At 37.8% G+C, this 17,104-nt stretch overlaps 1 protein-coding gene across 1 annotated transcript in view; it reads right to left on the reverse strand.

Annotated features, from left to right (window-relative positions):
- POLR3B (RNA polymerase III subunit B) overlaps positions 1–17,104 on the reverse strand; it is a 105,120-nt gene that overhangs the window by 80,510 nt on the left and 7,506 nt on the right. Inside the window, exons 5-9 of the mRNA XM_054574585.1 lie at positions 14,183–14,258; positions 11,503–11,603; positions 10,694–10,785; positions 9,380–9,497; positions 6,392–6,500 (exon numbers count right to left, since the gene is read on the reverse strand). Coding sequence (XP_054430560.1) covers positions 6,392–6,500; positions 9,380–9,497; positions 10,694–10,785; positions 11,503–11,603; positions 14,183–14,258 — 496 coding nt within the window. The remainder of the gene's footprint in view (positions 1–6,391; positions 6,501–9,379; positions 9,498–10,693; positions 10,786–11,502; positions 11,604–14,182; positions 14,259–17,104) is intronic.

Here is a 17,104-nt window from a genome sequence, read left to right on the forward strand (position 1 = left end):
AATAGAATCTTACCACCGAAATGGTAGTAGCTTTCTGGATCAGCCCCCGTTGTTGAGACACGTTAATATCTAAGACATCTAAACTAGCAACTACCTAGATTACTTGAATAATTAATTTTTAATTCAGTAATCTCCAAGAGAAAAAGACATACTTGATTGTCTTTTTTGGTCTTTAATAATATTAATAACAGTCCATCCTCATTTAACATATGAATTGCTCCTTCAAGTTGCCCTGATGCTGAATCTAAGGAGTAATTTTATAATTGCATAAAATTCTCAAGTGGCTTAACGTGGATCTAAGTAGACTGCTTAGGCCTTCCAAATATTCCTAAGCTATGAAACAAAGATATGCCAAGCACAGGGTAAATGACACCATATGTGCAGAAAAAAGGATCAGTGACAAAGCTTTCCTGTAAAAGGAATAAACTCTTCCTGTATCTGAAATACACTGAAATACAGGGCGATAACTCAGTCAGGTTATAATCAAAAGAGCTCCGGCTCCAAAGACCAAACTGACTTTATGACTATTTAGCCTTCAGAAGTCACAGCTACAAATAAATGACATATTGCTATGGAAACGACAGCAAAATGCCCAACCATTTTGCTTTACAGACATAATTTAGACATCTGAAAACTAGCTTTACATGGAGCTCTTTGTACTCTAGATATCTGAAATCACTTCGCCTAATTTAAGTCAAAAATGAATGCTATATAATAACCTTATGAAAAAACAGCAGAGAAAATACATTTTAGCACAAGGTCACCCACTCCGGCCACCACAATAAGAATGAAAATAAGAAGACATGTTCATTAAAAGGTGGCATGGTCTTCTTCTCCTTGGATATCTACTGAGTGTGACCAAAAGTGTGACTTTTAAAAGTCTGCCCTGGCTGATGTAGCTCAGCAGATTGACTGCTGCCCTGAAAACCAAAGGGTGGCCAGTTCGATTCCCATAAGGGCATATGCATGGGTGGCAGGCAGGTCCCCAGTCGGGGGCATGCAAAAGGCAATCACACATTGATGTTTCTCTTCCTCTCTTTCTCCCTCCCTTCCCCTCTCTCAAAAAATAAATAAAATCTTAAAAAGATAATGAAAGAAAAATGCTAATGAGGAGAAAAGAATGATATACAGGCTAATGGTGATATGTTGAAATATATATGTCAAGGAGGGAACGGGGATAACTTCTTAAAATATCTAATATTAAGAAATCTCTATTTTTTCTTTAAAGTAGACAGAAGTCCACTTATTATCACCAAAAGCAGTCCTAGCAGATACTAAAAGAACCATGATGACCCTCTTTAACTGTGTAATTTTTTTTTAAAAAATGTATTTATTGATTTTAGAGAGAGAGGAGGAGGAGAGAGAGAAACATCAAGTTGTTGTTCCACTTATTTATGCATTCACTGGTTGATTCTTGCAAGTGCCCTGACTGGGGGTAGAACCCATAGCCTTGGCATTATCGGGATGACGCTCTAACTGAGGTACCTGGCCAGGACAGTTTTTTTTATTCTTTAAAGATCAAAACTTTCAGTATAAGCTGGCTTCCAGGAAACCATGCCCAGCAGCCCTCTGAAGCTCAACCCTCTTTTCTGCAAGAACTTTCAGACCGCGGCCGCCATCAGGGCGCGACTGCTGAATACTCAGGGGCGCACAATGTGAAGTGGGGAAGATTCATGGGCAGAAGAACCTCTGTAGGGATTCAGGTCCATAAATAAGGCTGATCTAGGTCTTAAAAGCTTTATCCATCATATTCAGACTCAGCATGGACTCCGGAAACCCTGCTGTTTCTGTCACTTTTAGCCAATTGTTGGTTACAATCAACAACCATCAAGTCCTAATGACTGTCAAAGTCTGTGCTAAGGCCACACAACAGAAAAAGAGAAATGACCTGACTTTTCTGGTGTCCCCGTTTATTTTCCTGGGCTCCTGACAGTAAATGCGTACGGAGAACTAAGGGCAGAGAGCATCCTCTTTTTGGGCAGTCTTAGTTTTCAAAAAATACATCTCATTTGCTCTTCACCACTATCCTCTAAGGAAAAATTCTCATTAGATAAATGAATTATCCACGACTCAAAAAGATTGGGAAACTTGCCCAAGGTCACATAGCTAATAAGTAAAGAAGCTGGGATTCAACCTAGATCTGTCTGATTCTAAGCAACGCAGGACCTATGTACCTCCCAGGTGGGTCAGGGGTATATACCTCCCAACTTTTGGCATCTCTGGGCCGCACTGGAAGCAGAAAAGTTGTGTTGGGCCACACATTAAATACACTGTGACATATAATCACAAAAAAACTCATAATGTTTTAAGTAAATTTACAACTTTGTGTTGGGCTGCATTCATAGCCATCCTGGATTGCATATGGCCCATGGGCCACAGGTTGGGCACCCCTGGAATAGTGGTTATCAAACAAGTTTCCATCAGATTATTAAAATATCCCTATAGTAGGAAACCAAAAAAAGTGACAGGAAATTGAACTGAATATTTAAACTGAAAAATTTGGACTGAAATTTTAAAATATTTCATTCTTATAAACAGATGACACACTATGTATTAATACACAGTAGACATAGATTTGGATACATTTCAGGAGAAAAATGTGACAACATGTACCAAAATTTTTTTTAAGGATGTAATTCCACTCCTAGGAATTAAGTCTCACAAAATAATTGGCAACATACACAAATATATATGCATAAGGACATTCAGGGTTGTGTATAAGAGTGAAAACCTGTGGCAAAAAATGATACTAAACATCCTGCTATAGGAAATTGGTTAAATGTATCACACACATGCAATTTCTATATAATGTCTACTAAAATTAATGTGTAGATTCGTACTTATAAACACGGGAAACTATCAACAATTCACTGTTAAGTGAAAAAAATAAAGTTGATGTGTATATTACAAAAGCAAAGGAAAAAAGGTCAGAAAACTATATCCAAAAATAGTTATATTTTTCAGTGGCTTTCTAAATTTTTACAATGCAAGGACTGTTTTATAATCAGAAAGGAAGAAGTCTGTAATTTCATAAAAATGTACATTGTTAATAGTCCATTATAAAAAGGGATTTAAGTCAGCTATATATGTATACATTTACGGCATAAATATTAAATAAATTTGACAAGAGACACTGTCTTACCAAGCATTTGTCTTCTAGCCAAAAAAAATAGTCAATATGATTTTGATTTTAATGCATGTGTCTAGTGATGCATTTCCCATGTGAGTGATACAATATTACATGCATAATCATTAATTTATAATTTCTGGTGTAAGAAAGGTAGCTCTGTGTACCTTTTCAAGCATCAAAAACTTTCAAAAAATTCCTTTTATGCATGGGAGCATACTGCCCTCTGCTGGAGATGTAATGTTACATAGATAAAACTCCCTTTACTGAACACCATTATGTACACAAGATACTGCACTGGGTACTGTGGGATCCCAACCAAAAAAGTCAAAATTACTTCTGTGCTTAAAAAATATAAAACTCAAAGAAAGGTAATAAAGTATATTTATGAATTCTCCTTGGTCGCCTGATATAATGGCACTGCTACATCCTCCTCCTCTTCCTCCTACTCCTAAAAAGAAAATGAATGGCACGGTCTCATTTACAGAACTCAAAAACACCCTGGCTGGTGTGACTCAGTTGGTTGGGCGGTTGGGGCTTCGTCCCATCAGGTGAAGGGTGGCCGGTTTGATTCCCAGTCGGGGTGCACGCCCAGGCTGCATTCAAGAGGCTACTGACAGATGTTTCTCACACGGATGTTTCTCTCCCTCTTTTTCTCCCCCCTCTCCTCCCTAAAAACAAATAATTTTTTTTTAAATAGAGAAATCAAAAGCACATTAAGCTCTATTACATATAAAAAAGTGTCTACAGCCCTGACTGGGTGGCTTGGTTGGTTGGAGCACTGTCCCGTACACCAGGGGTTGCGGGTTTGATTCCCAGTCAGGGCATGTACCTGGATTGCAGGTTTGATCCCCAGTAGCAGCTCATATGGGGGGTAGCCAATCGATGTTTCTCCCTCACATCTATGTTACTCTCTCTCTCTGTGTCTCTTTCTCTGTCCCTCTATTTAAAAAAAGTCTACCACCTCCTTCATAGACAACTCCTATGAACAGCTCTCTGGCCCCCAGCACCACGCTTACATGAGGAGGCCCATCTTCCCCTCTGACTCCTATGCTCCGTCACCTGGTTACAGCTTTAACAGAGCAGCTCAACTCCTTTCTTACTCTTTAAGGCTTAGAGCCAAATGTTTTCCCTTTTTAACAACTTAGTTAATTCTACATCAGACGATCTCTTTGTTTTCTCTCACTGCGACCCCCAGAATATTTCCACTACCATTAACAACTGTTGAACAGAAGTATCTAACTCTGAAGTGAAACTAAATAATGAGAAATGAGTATTATCAGTCTCTAAAATTATCTGAAGTACTCGGTATCTCTTCAGTATTTCCTCAGATAATCTGAGCTTATATCAACCAAGTAGTCATCAAGATTCATTTAATACCCATATACAGTTGATCATTGTTATCCGCAGTAGCTAAACTCTACAAAGTTGCCAAAACCACTGAGTTAATGAATATTGAACCATTGTTTCTAGGGGAAATACAGTTAGGTTTTCTGAGCCTCTGATCACATTTTCTTCAACTGATTAATACAGAACCTTATTTTATGTATGTTTCTATTTAAAGATACCTTGTTTAATATATATGTGATTCATTTACACTGAAGTCACAGCCAACACACTGTAATTCCTACCTGAACAAAGCTTATCTACACATATTTTCTCCATAAGGAAAATCACAGCCTTCTTGTGCTTGGCAACTCTAGACAGCACTTCAGCACTATATTTGGGGGTTATTTTAAACAGCAAAACCACCAACAAAAGTTACAACAATGTGTAAAATATGGCACTAAATAGACCACAAAAAGGGCACTTTTTAATAGTATAAGAACTGAAATGAGAAGGCAGTGTTGCTTTAACCTCAGCTGGGAACATGCCTGCTTGGTGACTCAAAATTTTTCACTGATCTGTGTGTGTGCATGCCCATGAACCATTGTAAAAGCACCCCAAATACTGATTTGCAGTTACGAATAAATTTTAGCAATTAGGAGAATTGTCAAAGATAGAATCTGTGAATACTGAGGATCAACTGTATGATACAAGCTCAACTATTTTCTCTTTTGCTTAATGACTAATACTCTAATTTAACTGTTCATAGAATTGGCATAATATTTAAGTCTCAGGGCAGATTAAGTAAGCCACTATACAGTTATCTGAGAAGATACCATTTAGATATTAATTCTTTGGGGAAATGTCATTTGGGTTCTAAGCCAATAATTTATAAACAAGCTGAAAAAAAATCAGTTGTAGGTTGATGATCCATATTTATGTAGAAACTCACCAGAATCCAGAAGTCCATAAAAAAAAAGAACTTGGCCCATACACTTTGACCTTTTGAAAATTCCACTACTAGAAATTTAGCCTACAGATATCCTTGCTCATGTATAACATGATATTACAGCGGTTTTATAATAGAAAGAGATATGTATGTCCACTGATGAGGGAATAATTAAATAATAGTATAGCTATAAATGGAAGTCTGTTGGAAAGAATACAGGTCTATAGGAAGTAACATAACAGTACCTCCAAGATGTAAGCCACCAAAAAAAAAAAATGCTAAGTGCAAAACAATGTGCAATATATGTAAATAAAAAACAAAACAATAAAAATGTCCTATATACTCATGTGCCTGTAAACGCACAGACTGGCGTGGTATCTTTGGGGAGAACTACGTGGTTAGGTACAGGTGGACAGGAGGCCTACTTATCATTATATACCTTTGGTACCTTTGGATTTTTAAAATAATATATCTATTAAAAAGAGATTCCTATTTTTAAAAATATCTGAACCTTAGTCTTATTCACTTTCAATTTAATTTACATTACATGGCTGACAACTTATCCACAGCACAAATCTTCCTATTTTTAGATGTCCTTATCCTCCAAATTTCTAATTACATATGAAAATAAACCAGAGAAATAACATAGAAACAGACTCACAAAGAACAAACTGATGGTTGCCAGACGGGAGGGGCGCGAAGGGGCTGTGCGAAAACGGTAAAGGGGTTAAGAAGCACACGTTGATATTCACAAAACAGTCACGGGGACGCAAAGTACAGCACAGGGAATACAGTCAGTGATACTATAAGAACCACGTATGGTGCCAGGTGGGTGCCATTAGACTTATCAGGAGATCACTTTGTAAGTTATAGAAATGTCTAACCACTGTGCTGAAATTAATACACTACTGAATGTCAACTGTAATTGAAAATAAAATTTAAAAATGAAGAAATTCTTTATAATTTTCAGTGAATACCTGCAACCTTACCTTAAATATAATTACAATGGGTATATCTTCTGACAAAGTATTATGCCTTAAATAAAACCGTCCCTGTTTCACGGCCATATTGGTTCTGCTCTTCTTTTCATGGGTAGAGCTACAAGGAAACACAAGTTGGTTAAACATCCCCACTAAGTTCCAAACGAGTCACATGCAATACCAATGTCTGTGAATCAGTAAGATTCAGCTGATCGATAATGATCAGAAAGGTCCTATCTAATAGGTGCTTTTTAAAGATGCACAACCCCTCTCCTGTCCCTGCCACTTCCATTTTAAAACACTGTGTCTCTTTAGCTTTGAGATTATGGTGGAAATTTTGTGAATGAGTGACAATGACCAATTTGTTTTGACCTACTTCACTTTGATTCCACCTGAACTGCTTGAATGCAGCATGGGGCATATATTCATCATCAATTTTATACATTCGAAGAGAAAACCTCAAAATGAGCCCATACCACAATGAGAAAACTATGAAGAAATGAATTTGTATACTAATAATCCAATAAAACATACCTACATCTTGGTATACAGTGAAACCACCACCAACAAAAAAAAACTAAGGCATCTCCTTCTATCATTATCTTTATTCAGTATAATTCCTAGTAGATTTAAAAATATTTCAAAGCTTTACTCAATGATAATAGTAACCCATACTGATCACCTGCTACATACGAGGTCTGTCCAGAAGGTATATAGCCATGTAATATGAAAAAAAGAGACATTTATTGAAGAAGACACAAGAAACACGATATATAGAACAATGACACCTCAGTCCCCTTCAAAGTAGGCATCTTGGGACCTCAGTTTTCCCAATCGCCACCATCTGCCCCATTATATTTTCTTGAATCTCAGAGAGTCTGAAATCTCTTCCCTTTCAAAGGTGATTATAGTTTTGGTAAAAGCCAGAAGTCTCAGGGTGCCAAATCCAGGCTGTAGAGGGACTGAGTCACCTGGGTGATATGATGTTACCCCAAAAAACTGCACAGCACATGATGTATGAGCAGGCACACTGTGGTGATGAAGCTGCCACTCACCATAGCCGCGGCCTTCTGAATCATCTGAAAAGTTTCCGCAGAGGAGTGTTCGAGCTTAACATAAAACTTCATGCAGACTCGTTGCTCTACTGGCTCAGTCATTTTGAATGCAATGGCCACACGGTACACATGCTCACCCAACACATCTAATTCCCCCACTGACTAGTACAATGAAGTCATCATTGTTCACACATGCTCATTCCAGTCCACTCTTCCTGGCTACCAGGTTACATGGATATAGAGCAAACTGTCCTTGTTACATTAATAATGGCTGGACTTTTTCTGGACAGACCTTGTATTATGTACTGTTACCCAATCTACTTATATTAGTTCTAGTCTCCTATATATTATTAACACTTACTTTGAAGTGTTGCCTCCTAATCACAAATGAAACCAAGGTCTAGAGAACTAAGTGATTGCTCACCCAAGTACCTCATAACTCATAAACAAAAACTTGAGAATTCAAATCCTGATTGCTATGGTCCCCAAAACTGCACACAGCGGGAAGACATGGATTGCAGAATTAGATCTGGGTTCAAACGCTGGCTGCCTCTGATGACTGATGTGCCCCTGCTCTCAAGGCCTGTCACTCAGCTGTAAAATAGCGATAATACCACTGATCTTGGAGGACTGAGCTGACAAATAATATATGTAAAGCACCTAGTGTACTGCCTGGCTCTAGTAACTTCTCAGTAAATGGCCATGTATTGTTAGTTTCCTCTCTATCTGAAAGAATAACGCAGAAGCTCTGAGTTAAACAGTTCATTGCAGGTTGTTAGAAGAAAAATTCTATTACATAGTGACATTTTAACAATGTCACAAATTTCTTTCCCAGAATTCATTAATCTCCAAATTTCAAATTACAAATGATAATAAACCAGAGAAAACGTTACAAGAGTAACATAAGAGATACTGTTACAGGAAAATGAGTATACTGTGAAAGTGGCTGTTACAAAAAACAGATAGATGTTAAGTCCATGAAATAATTCATTAAATATACTTATTCAGTAACAATAATAAATCAGAATACATATGTAAAATCATCAAAGAATGAAAAGAAACATGAAAGACGTAACTGTTTTCCTGTTTCTTTTTTATAAGTTCCTTTAATACTATAAATTAACATAAAATTCAACTTAAAATAACTAGTGGCCTTTCAAACAATGTCTCACACGTTGATCAAAGGAAATTTTAAATGAATACTTTTTTTAAATTTCATTTTTTATTGTTTACACTACTACAGATGTCCCTATTTCCCCTGCCTTTGCCCACCTCCCTCCCTACCCTCACCCCAACTTCCCTCTGGCGGCCACCACGCTATTGTCTGTGTCCAAGGGCTACGCATATATGTCCTTGGGCTCATCCCTTCACCTTCTTTCATTCAGTCTCCCCTCTTCCCTCCCCTCTCCCTTCCCCTCTAACAGCTGTCCCATGTATCCATGCCTCTGTTTCTATTTTGTTCATTAGATTCCACAAAAAAGTGAGATCCTATGGTATTTGTCTTTCACCAACTGGCTTATTATACTTAGCATAATAATCTCCAGGTCCATCCATGCTGTCACTAAAGGTAAGAGTTTTTAACAGTGTGTGGTAAAAGTATGGTATGAATGTATGTACCATAGCTTTTTTTATCCACTCACCTACTGATGAACACTTGGGCTGTTTCCAGATCTTGGCTATTGTAAATAATGCTGCTATGAACATAGGGGTGCATATATTCTTTTGAATTGGTGTTTCAGGTTTCTTTGGATATATTCTCAGAAGTGGGATCCATCAATATTTTATGCTTAGTCTTACACAATAAAGCGAATACAGACAGTTTTCATGTTTTACTGCCTATTATCAGAGAAAAATAACTGGGTTCCTCCATATCAAAAGATAGCCATCTGATATTAATGGGATTATCAATATTTCTTAAGAATGCCATCTCTGCTTTCCGTACCTGGTAACTGAAGCACCGACTGCCCCTTTCCTGTCAGCCTCCACAATGATCCTGTTCTTAGACAGCTGCTCTTGGATAAGAATAACTTTTTCCACTCCTTTAACAATGAAGTAGCCACCTGCCCAAAGGAAGCAAGAAAAGCTTCACCACCTATTCTTCAAACAGCGTGATTTAGTAATCTCCTAACAGAAACCACTCTTCCATTGCCTCACGGCACTGACCATCACTTCATTCAAAGAGGTTTACTGATATTATTTTATGAATTAATGATAGTGTCACCACATGATTTTATATAAGTGAAGCACAAGATAATAAACTTCTTGACAGGAAATATATCTTAGACGTCTATGCATCCCAGCACCTGGCATATATAAGAGGTGAATGAAAATAATTATGTTAAGTAAATTAGTCTTCAGATTTCTTAAGCAGAAAAATAACTGATAATCTTTAATATAGACTCAAATTTGCTCTAAGTTTTCTAACAAATCAATGATAATGGTAGACTAGGTTTCTGTGATTATTCTATACTCAATAAAACTCACAAAACATTATCATGTATATTTTTGCACACAATTCAGGAAGGGGATAAGGTGAGATTTCATTTTACCTTCAGTATGTAAGTAAAAACAGGGCAATATCTTTGACCCTTGCAACATTTAGTTATAGTCTAAAAGTCGCAGTTTTTGTTAACCTCTTTCCAAAATCTTCTGGGACTCTATATCAATGTAACTTTACAGAAAGTATATTAAAGTGACTGTAAGTTAAGTTTATGTGTAGTATGAGTGAAAGAATTAAAAGAAACTTTCTGTTAAGTGCTAAGCTCGAAACTTTATAAAATAAACTGCCTAAAAACAAGTACAAAAATGTAATTTTTAAAAATTTAAACAGAAGACTGATTTTTTTGCCCTGTCATTGCATTTCAAACAGCCTGAAATTAGATGTTTGAGTCTTTTCAGACTAGCTAGACAAGTAACTTTGTGAGATTATTTTTGAATTTTTAAGTACACAGAAAGAGCATTACCACGGAGCAAAGAGACAAAGAAAAGATCGACAAACCATAGCAATAAATCAGAACTTCGTGTATTAAAGTTTTAAACCTGAAATAAAAGAGGAAACAGTGTATCTTTTAGAAATACAGACTAACAGAACAAAGTTGGAACCATATTTCTGGATGTTTCATGAACAAAGTTTTATCAAAGTTCATTATAAAGCAGAAAGGCTGGTATTGTTTTAAGGAAAAATGTTAACAAAACAAACCCAGCAACAGAAAAACAAAAACAAGGTGGGGGGACAAATCCAAGGAATCACACATACCTGGATCTAAAGGACATTCATTCAGTTTGGCAAATTCTGCTGGTGTTTTCCCTGTAAGAACACAGTTTGAACTGCGAAGCATTATGGGCATTCTGTTTAAAATAAAACAAAAGAAAACATCATATAAAGATTGTCACTGGTATAAAGGTAAAAAGAATATGAATTGTGCACTGTACACATCACTAAAAGGTCCACATTCCTCTTTGACATATTATAAAAGGTGGAGGAATGATAGTTACATAAAACTTTGCTGACAGGCTTTAGTGAAAGTCGGGAATGGCAGCAACTCTTCATTCGTGGTAAACAAAGTGATTCTCATCGATTATGTAGAAATAGCACAATGAATAACATTGTGAGAAATAGACTATCAAAACTAGGCTGTTTTGAAAGAGAACTAAACTTCTAGAAATGAAAAATGTAAAAATACAAGTATTAATTAAAATATCTATGAACAGGCTAAATCACAGATTTGACACTGCTGAGGGCATATTACTAAACTAGAAAGAAATCTGAAGAAATTATTGAAAATGTATTTCCAAAAGAAAAAGAGATGGACATATGAAAGACTTCAGGAGTCAGGGGAGATAGAGTCAGAGAGTAGTTACCACTAATAGGCCCTCACTACAAGAATTTCTAAGTGCTTTATATCTACTGCCTCAAGGGATCCAGAAAATAAGCCCATGAAGTAGGCACCGCTTCCCACATTTTCCCCAGGAGGAAATGCGGCAAAGAGAACTTTGGCTGCCCAAGGCCACCTCACAGGGCTGGAATGCAGGTAGTGCGGCTCTGATACCAACGTCCGTTCTCACCTGCCAATGGGCAAAGCGTTGCGGATGATCCTCTGGCTGCCTCGGGTGTATTCAATATCCACTGTGATCGGGGCAGAGTATGTCATGTCCCGCAGACGGCACTAAAATAGATTCAGACAGTCACTGCTCCTCCTCTCTGGAAAAGAAAGGGTCCTGACAGCCCCAAAGAGCACCTTCTCTAGTAGAACTTGGACCTGCCCTTGGAACGCTGAGCTGTTCCATATGCAACCTTGGGGCACTGGGAGTTAGGGGCCTACTTTTTCCTCAGGGGGGATGACGCCAGCTATAGATTGGGACATCACCACAGCACCCCCGCCCCTGCCAGCCCAGAAACGGAACAATATATCTGGTACTGATTTTCTTCTCACTGATCCGATATCATCACCAGTCTGCTCCCATGCCTTTGTGGCTGGTTTATTCAAAACAGTTAACCAGTATAATGATAACTGAAGTACACACAGACACATACACAAACTAAAAAGTTGACACCATACTTCCATACATTCTCCAAATAAATAAAACTACATCACAACATTCCTTAACAAGGGACAGGTTATAAAACAAGGCATTCACTTTGTTCTACCAATTTCTGACTCATTTGAGGATCTTTAGAAATTGCTGCTACGTGCTTTAGTTTTATGTAGCTCGCAAAATAAAGTCCTTGCCTGAGCAATGATCACACAGAGGAAACTTCATCACATCATCCAATGACCTCCCCATTATATTGATGGGCATCTGGTGGCTTGTATTCTCAAAACAAATTTCTCTGATCATCCACCTTAAGATTTATGGTGCTGAATCATCTCTCTGACTTCTACTGAACCAGACAGTTAAACATTTTTCTAGCCTTTAAAACAGTGCCCGGCATTTACAAATATCAGATGTTCCTATTGTTGACCAATAGAAACTATTTATAGTGCATCGAACTAGGTCAAGCCCCGCCCCCCACGCCCCCGCCAGCCCAAAGGCGGTGTGGCGCGGCGGTTCAGGGTGCGGGCTCTGCTGCTTGTGCTCAACCCCCGTCCTACCACCCAAGTCTTCCGTAACCCTCCTTTACGCCAATTTCCTCCTACGGAAAATGGGAATACAAATAAATTTAATTCCCAGAAGTATAAATATATATTTTAAAAATGGTGCCTGATTCAGAGTACTATATACAATTATCTCATTTTTATTAATAAAACTTAGGTAATGTCCATGGTAGCCAAGCATTGGTGGATTTTAACAAACATCCCTTCAAATGGAAATGAAGTTCGACAGACGTGGGAAAACTTGGGACCCCTCTGCAGGCTCCCAGAGTACCTCCCAGGGCCCCCTCTGCCGCCCTGGCCCTCGGTCTTGTCGCAGGAGCAGGGCTCTGCCGGGGGCTCTGCCGGGGGCTCTGCGGTGCCTGCGCCCTCTAGTGCTGCTGTGGGTCCCATGACTGCCCACCACCTGCTCTCCCACTCTCCCCAGCTCTCCAAGTCAAACTCTCTCCAAGAAATCTTTGCACACCCCCGCCCCCCCCCAACATGGCAATAACACCTATGCTTTTCCACATCAGAGAGAATAATTATAATGACAATTGTAGGAATTCAAACTACTTTGCCTTCTCTTTCTCTGAACTCAGTGATGGAGTTTAGATGACTTGAAAATTGCTGTCTGCCTAGTTCTCAAAAACTTGGAATGTTCTAGCAAAAGGGAATGGGGGTGGGGAGAGTCAACCCGGGGCACACCCTTTCCAATACCCCACAGTCCTCACCGCTCCCTACTCGGTACAACTTCACACGTTTACCTCACCTACCGGATCCCTTCAGACATTCAAAGTGTGCAACCCCCGTTTTACATGTTTTGTTACTTTAATCTCCCCATGAGAGTATGGACTCCTTGAGGAAGGATATGTGTCTCATTTCTTTTGCTTTTCTCAATGCTGAGACACAAAATAAATGTTCAGTCATACTTGGTGATTAAGTAGTACCAAAATTTATCTATGTAAAATGTCTGGTTACTGTTTTATACTTTCTGTTTAGCCTTACTTAGACAACAACCATATAATCTAACACCTTAATTGTTTAATAAAAGATTCCTGTGCTATGTTCCATAATCACTATTTTAGCTTTCCATTAATACAAACCAGACAAATCTACAAAAATCACTTTATTCACTGAATCAATTCCCAATTCTAGTTACTAAGTGAAAGAATTTGAAGAGAAGTCTGTTAAAAGCCAATATATAGGCCTGTTCTATAACCTGTCTGCATCTCTGTTAAAATTCTAGTATTTAAATTTTTTCTTATCCATCTCTTCTATGAGATTGTAAGCTCCTAGTCTTTGGTCTCCTCTCCTTAAATCAATGCCTGCTGACCCTCAAAACACGCACTAATAACCCCTGCAATAAACAGCACCATGCTAGGCACAAGTGGCTGGCAAGGGCGTGGGCGCACACCTCTGAAATGCTCCACAACAACATAAATAGGGCACAGTTATGTAACGGTGCAAGTTAGTAAGATTAAATGACAAACTAAATAGTACAGAATTGTTTCCTAATGTAGTATAGTATTATACAAGTGCTTGTTTATTTTCATTATTTGTCCATAAAAGATTTCTTTACCTGCTTTAAAATAATCTTTTAAGAGTATATATTAAGGGTATAGACCCTTTGGGTTAAAGCAAACAAACTCAATTAAAAGATGAAAAATTACCTCATGAGGAGACACTGGTCTAGTTACATTGAAGCTTTCTTCAACATCAGGAAGCCCGACATATATATTAAGATATCTGCAAAGCAAATTATGTCATTACCAATTATACTTCTTGAAGAGCTTATAAACAAAAATATAGTGTCCCCCTAAATACAAGATTATACTTTGACAAATTCTTACCTTGCTAAGGATGACAAATTAAAAATATAATTGGAGAACTTCTTGAAGTGATAGTACATACAGCTTCACAAAGGAGGGAAAATACTATCAGAATATCTTTTAAAAAAATAGTGTAAATCTCTTTACAGAACTACTAGAAACATAGCACCCTAAAAGTGATATTTAATTAAAAAAAGCAAAGTGCAAAAGTGTATTTATAGTATATTATGATTCATGTAAGAGAAAAGAAGATGTAAGGGCAAAATATATATATAAGGCCTGTCCATAAAGTATCCAGCCATGTACTATGAAAAAAGGAGACATTTCTTGAAGAAGATGCAGGAAGCATCGTACATAAGACAATGATGCCTCAGTCCCCTTCAAAGTAGGCACCTGGGGACCTCACACAGTTCTCCCAGCATCTCTTCCATTGTTCAAAACATTCTGTGAAATTCTTTGTTGGAATTGCCATCAGCTGCCCTGCCATATTTTCCTGAATCTAATTTGACAGTCTGAAATCTCTTCACTTGCAAAGGTGATCTTAGTTTTGGGAAAAGCCAGAAGTTGCAGGGTACCAAATCTGGGCTGTAATGAGGCTGAGTCACCTGGGTGATTTGATATTTCACCAAAAAACTGAGTGGGCGTGTTGTCGTGATGAAGCTGCCCATCATTTATTGCATGGTTCCTGAAAGCCTTCTGAATCTTCCAAATAGTTTCCACAGAGGAATGTTCAAGCTTAACACAAAATCTGATGCAGATTCACTGGTCCACTCGCTCAGTCATTTGGAATGCAATGGCAACAAGTACACATGGTCATTCAACGGTACCTACAGCCCCGTCTGACTAGTACAGTGAAGTTGTCACTGTTCGTGCATGTGCCTTCCAGTCCACTCTTCTCGGCTGCCCAGTTATGTTGATGTTACTCAAACCTCTCTTGTTATATTAACAACAGCTGGACTTTTTCCAGACAGACTTCATATATGTTCATTTGTGCAAAAGAAATATAGGAAAGAGAAAGGAGAAACTTATGAGATTGGTTACCTACAGAAAATGCCTGGGAAGAGTGTGGAAAGAATTAGGAGAGGAGTGACAATATCCTGAAGATACTTTTTTCTGTAACTTTTACAACCATAACAATGTTTTGCATACTCTAAAAATAAATGCATAATTAAAATCAACCAGGTGGAGGGGCCAACCCAAAATGGAATGCAAACCTTACTGCATTACAAATAAATAACAACTGCACTGAAAATGTGGAAAAGAAAATAACTAATCTGAATAACTTTGGAAAACAGTATTTTGACTGAACACTATAGAGACAAAAAAGCAGTATATAAATACTGTAATCTAATCAGTAAATGTTCCTCTCACAGAAATAGGATTTAACAATTCTGCAACAATTTTATGTTATTCCAGCCTTGAAAAAGTAAGTAAATATAGTGTGGATAATGAGAGTCAGATTTCCCACTGTCAGGCACATAACTTACAAACAAGAAAGGAAAGAAAGTTAGAATGTGCCTCACAGAGCTGGATTAGAAGTGGAGGTTATCATTATGCATGATTTTTAATATATATAAAAATGGATAGGATATAGAAACGTAGATGTGTGTGTATGCAGTAAAAGACATACATATATTTCCTAGCTCTGCCTACTGAGGCTTTAATATCCATATCTTGGTTTCTAAATACCATTCTCCAGTAAAAGGAAACAGAGCTCCTCATAGAAATGGTTGATTCTAGGCTGGGACAGGGAAACGAGCAGATGAACCACATTTCATGGTACTCAAAAATTAACAGGGGCATCTTGAAAGGACACAGGAACCAACTTGAAGACTCTCATGGCCAAAGCTGAGACAATTTGAGCAATAAAATAATGGTAGTACTGCCCTGACTGATGTGGCTCAGTGAGTTGGGCTGCATCCTGGACACCAAAAGGTCGCAGGCTGACTCCCACTCAGAGCACGTGCCTATGCTGCAGGCCAGGGCTCCAGCTGGGGGGTGTGAGAGGCAACCAATCCATGTGTTCTCTTGCACATCGATGTTTTTCTTCCTCTCTTTCTCCCTCCCTTCCCCTCTTTCTAAAAATAAATGAAAATAATCTTTAAAAAAATAAAATAATGGTAGTACTGGATTATAACCCATAGAGTAAAATAAACATCCCTGCGTTCGTATTGATATAAATAAAATTATAGATAAATAAATGAAGGGAAGAAAATACTCTTCCTTACAGTAAATTTCAGAACTTCTATAGGAGAAATGATGAAAATATAACTGTTACAGATAAAATTAACTGTTATAGGTAAAAACTACCAGCATATGCTAAAATTAGTGGATACGATATGATAAATAATAAGATATTTACATAGTCTCAAACGATCTCCCAATAAGATACTTACTAATTACAAAAGGAAAACTAGTAACTTTACAGTGGAGAAACCTAGAAGACACCATGTTAATCTAGTGAACAAAGTTAAAATCACCAGTAATAAAACATACTGATATCTCTATGCCCTGAAATGATGTAGTAAGAATGGAACAAAATGTCTCTTCTATGGTATTCTGGCCAAAAATGCATAACCCAATCTAATCACGAATAAACATCATACAAACCCAAATCAAAGGATCTTCTATAAAACAACTGACCAGAAAAGTGTCAAGGTCATCATGGAAGACCAAGAAAGCATAAGGAACTGTCACAGACTGGAGGAGAGCGAGGAGACGTGACAGTAAAACACACTGTGGGGTCCTGAACTGAATCCTGGG

Source organism: Pteronotus mesoamericanus, unplaced genomic scaffold (assembly GCF_021234165.1).
Source record: "Pteronotus mesoamericanus isolate MK-2021 breed Mesoamerican mustached bat unplaced genomic scaffold, CSHL_Meso_final contig_263, whole genome shotgun sequence".
NCBI classification, from domain to species: domain Eukaryota; kingdom Metazoa; phylum Chordata; class Mammalia; order Chiroptera; family Mormoopidae; genus Pteronotus; species Pteronotus mesoamericanus.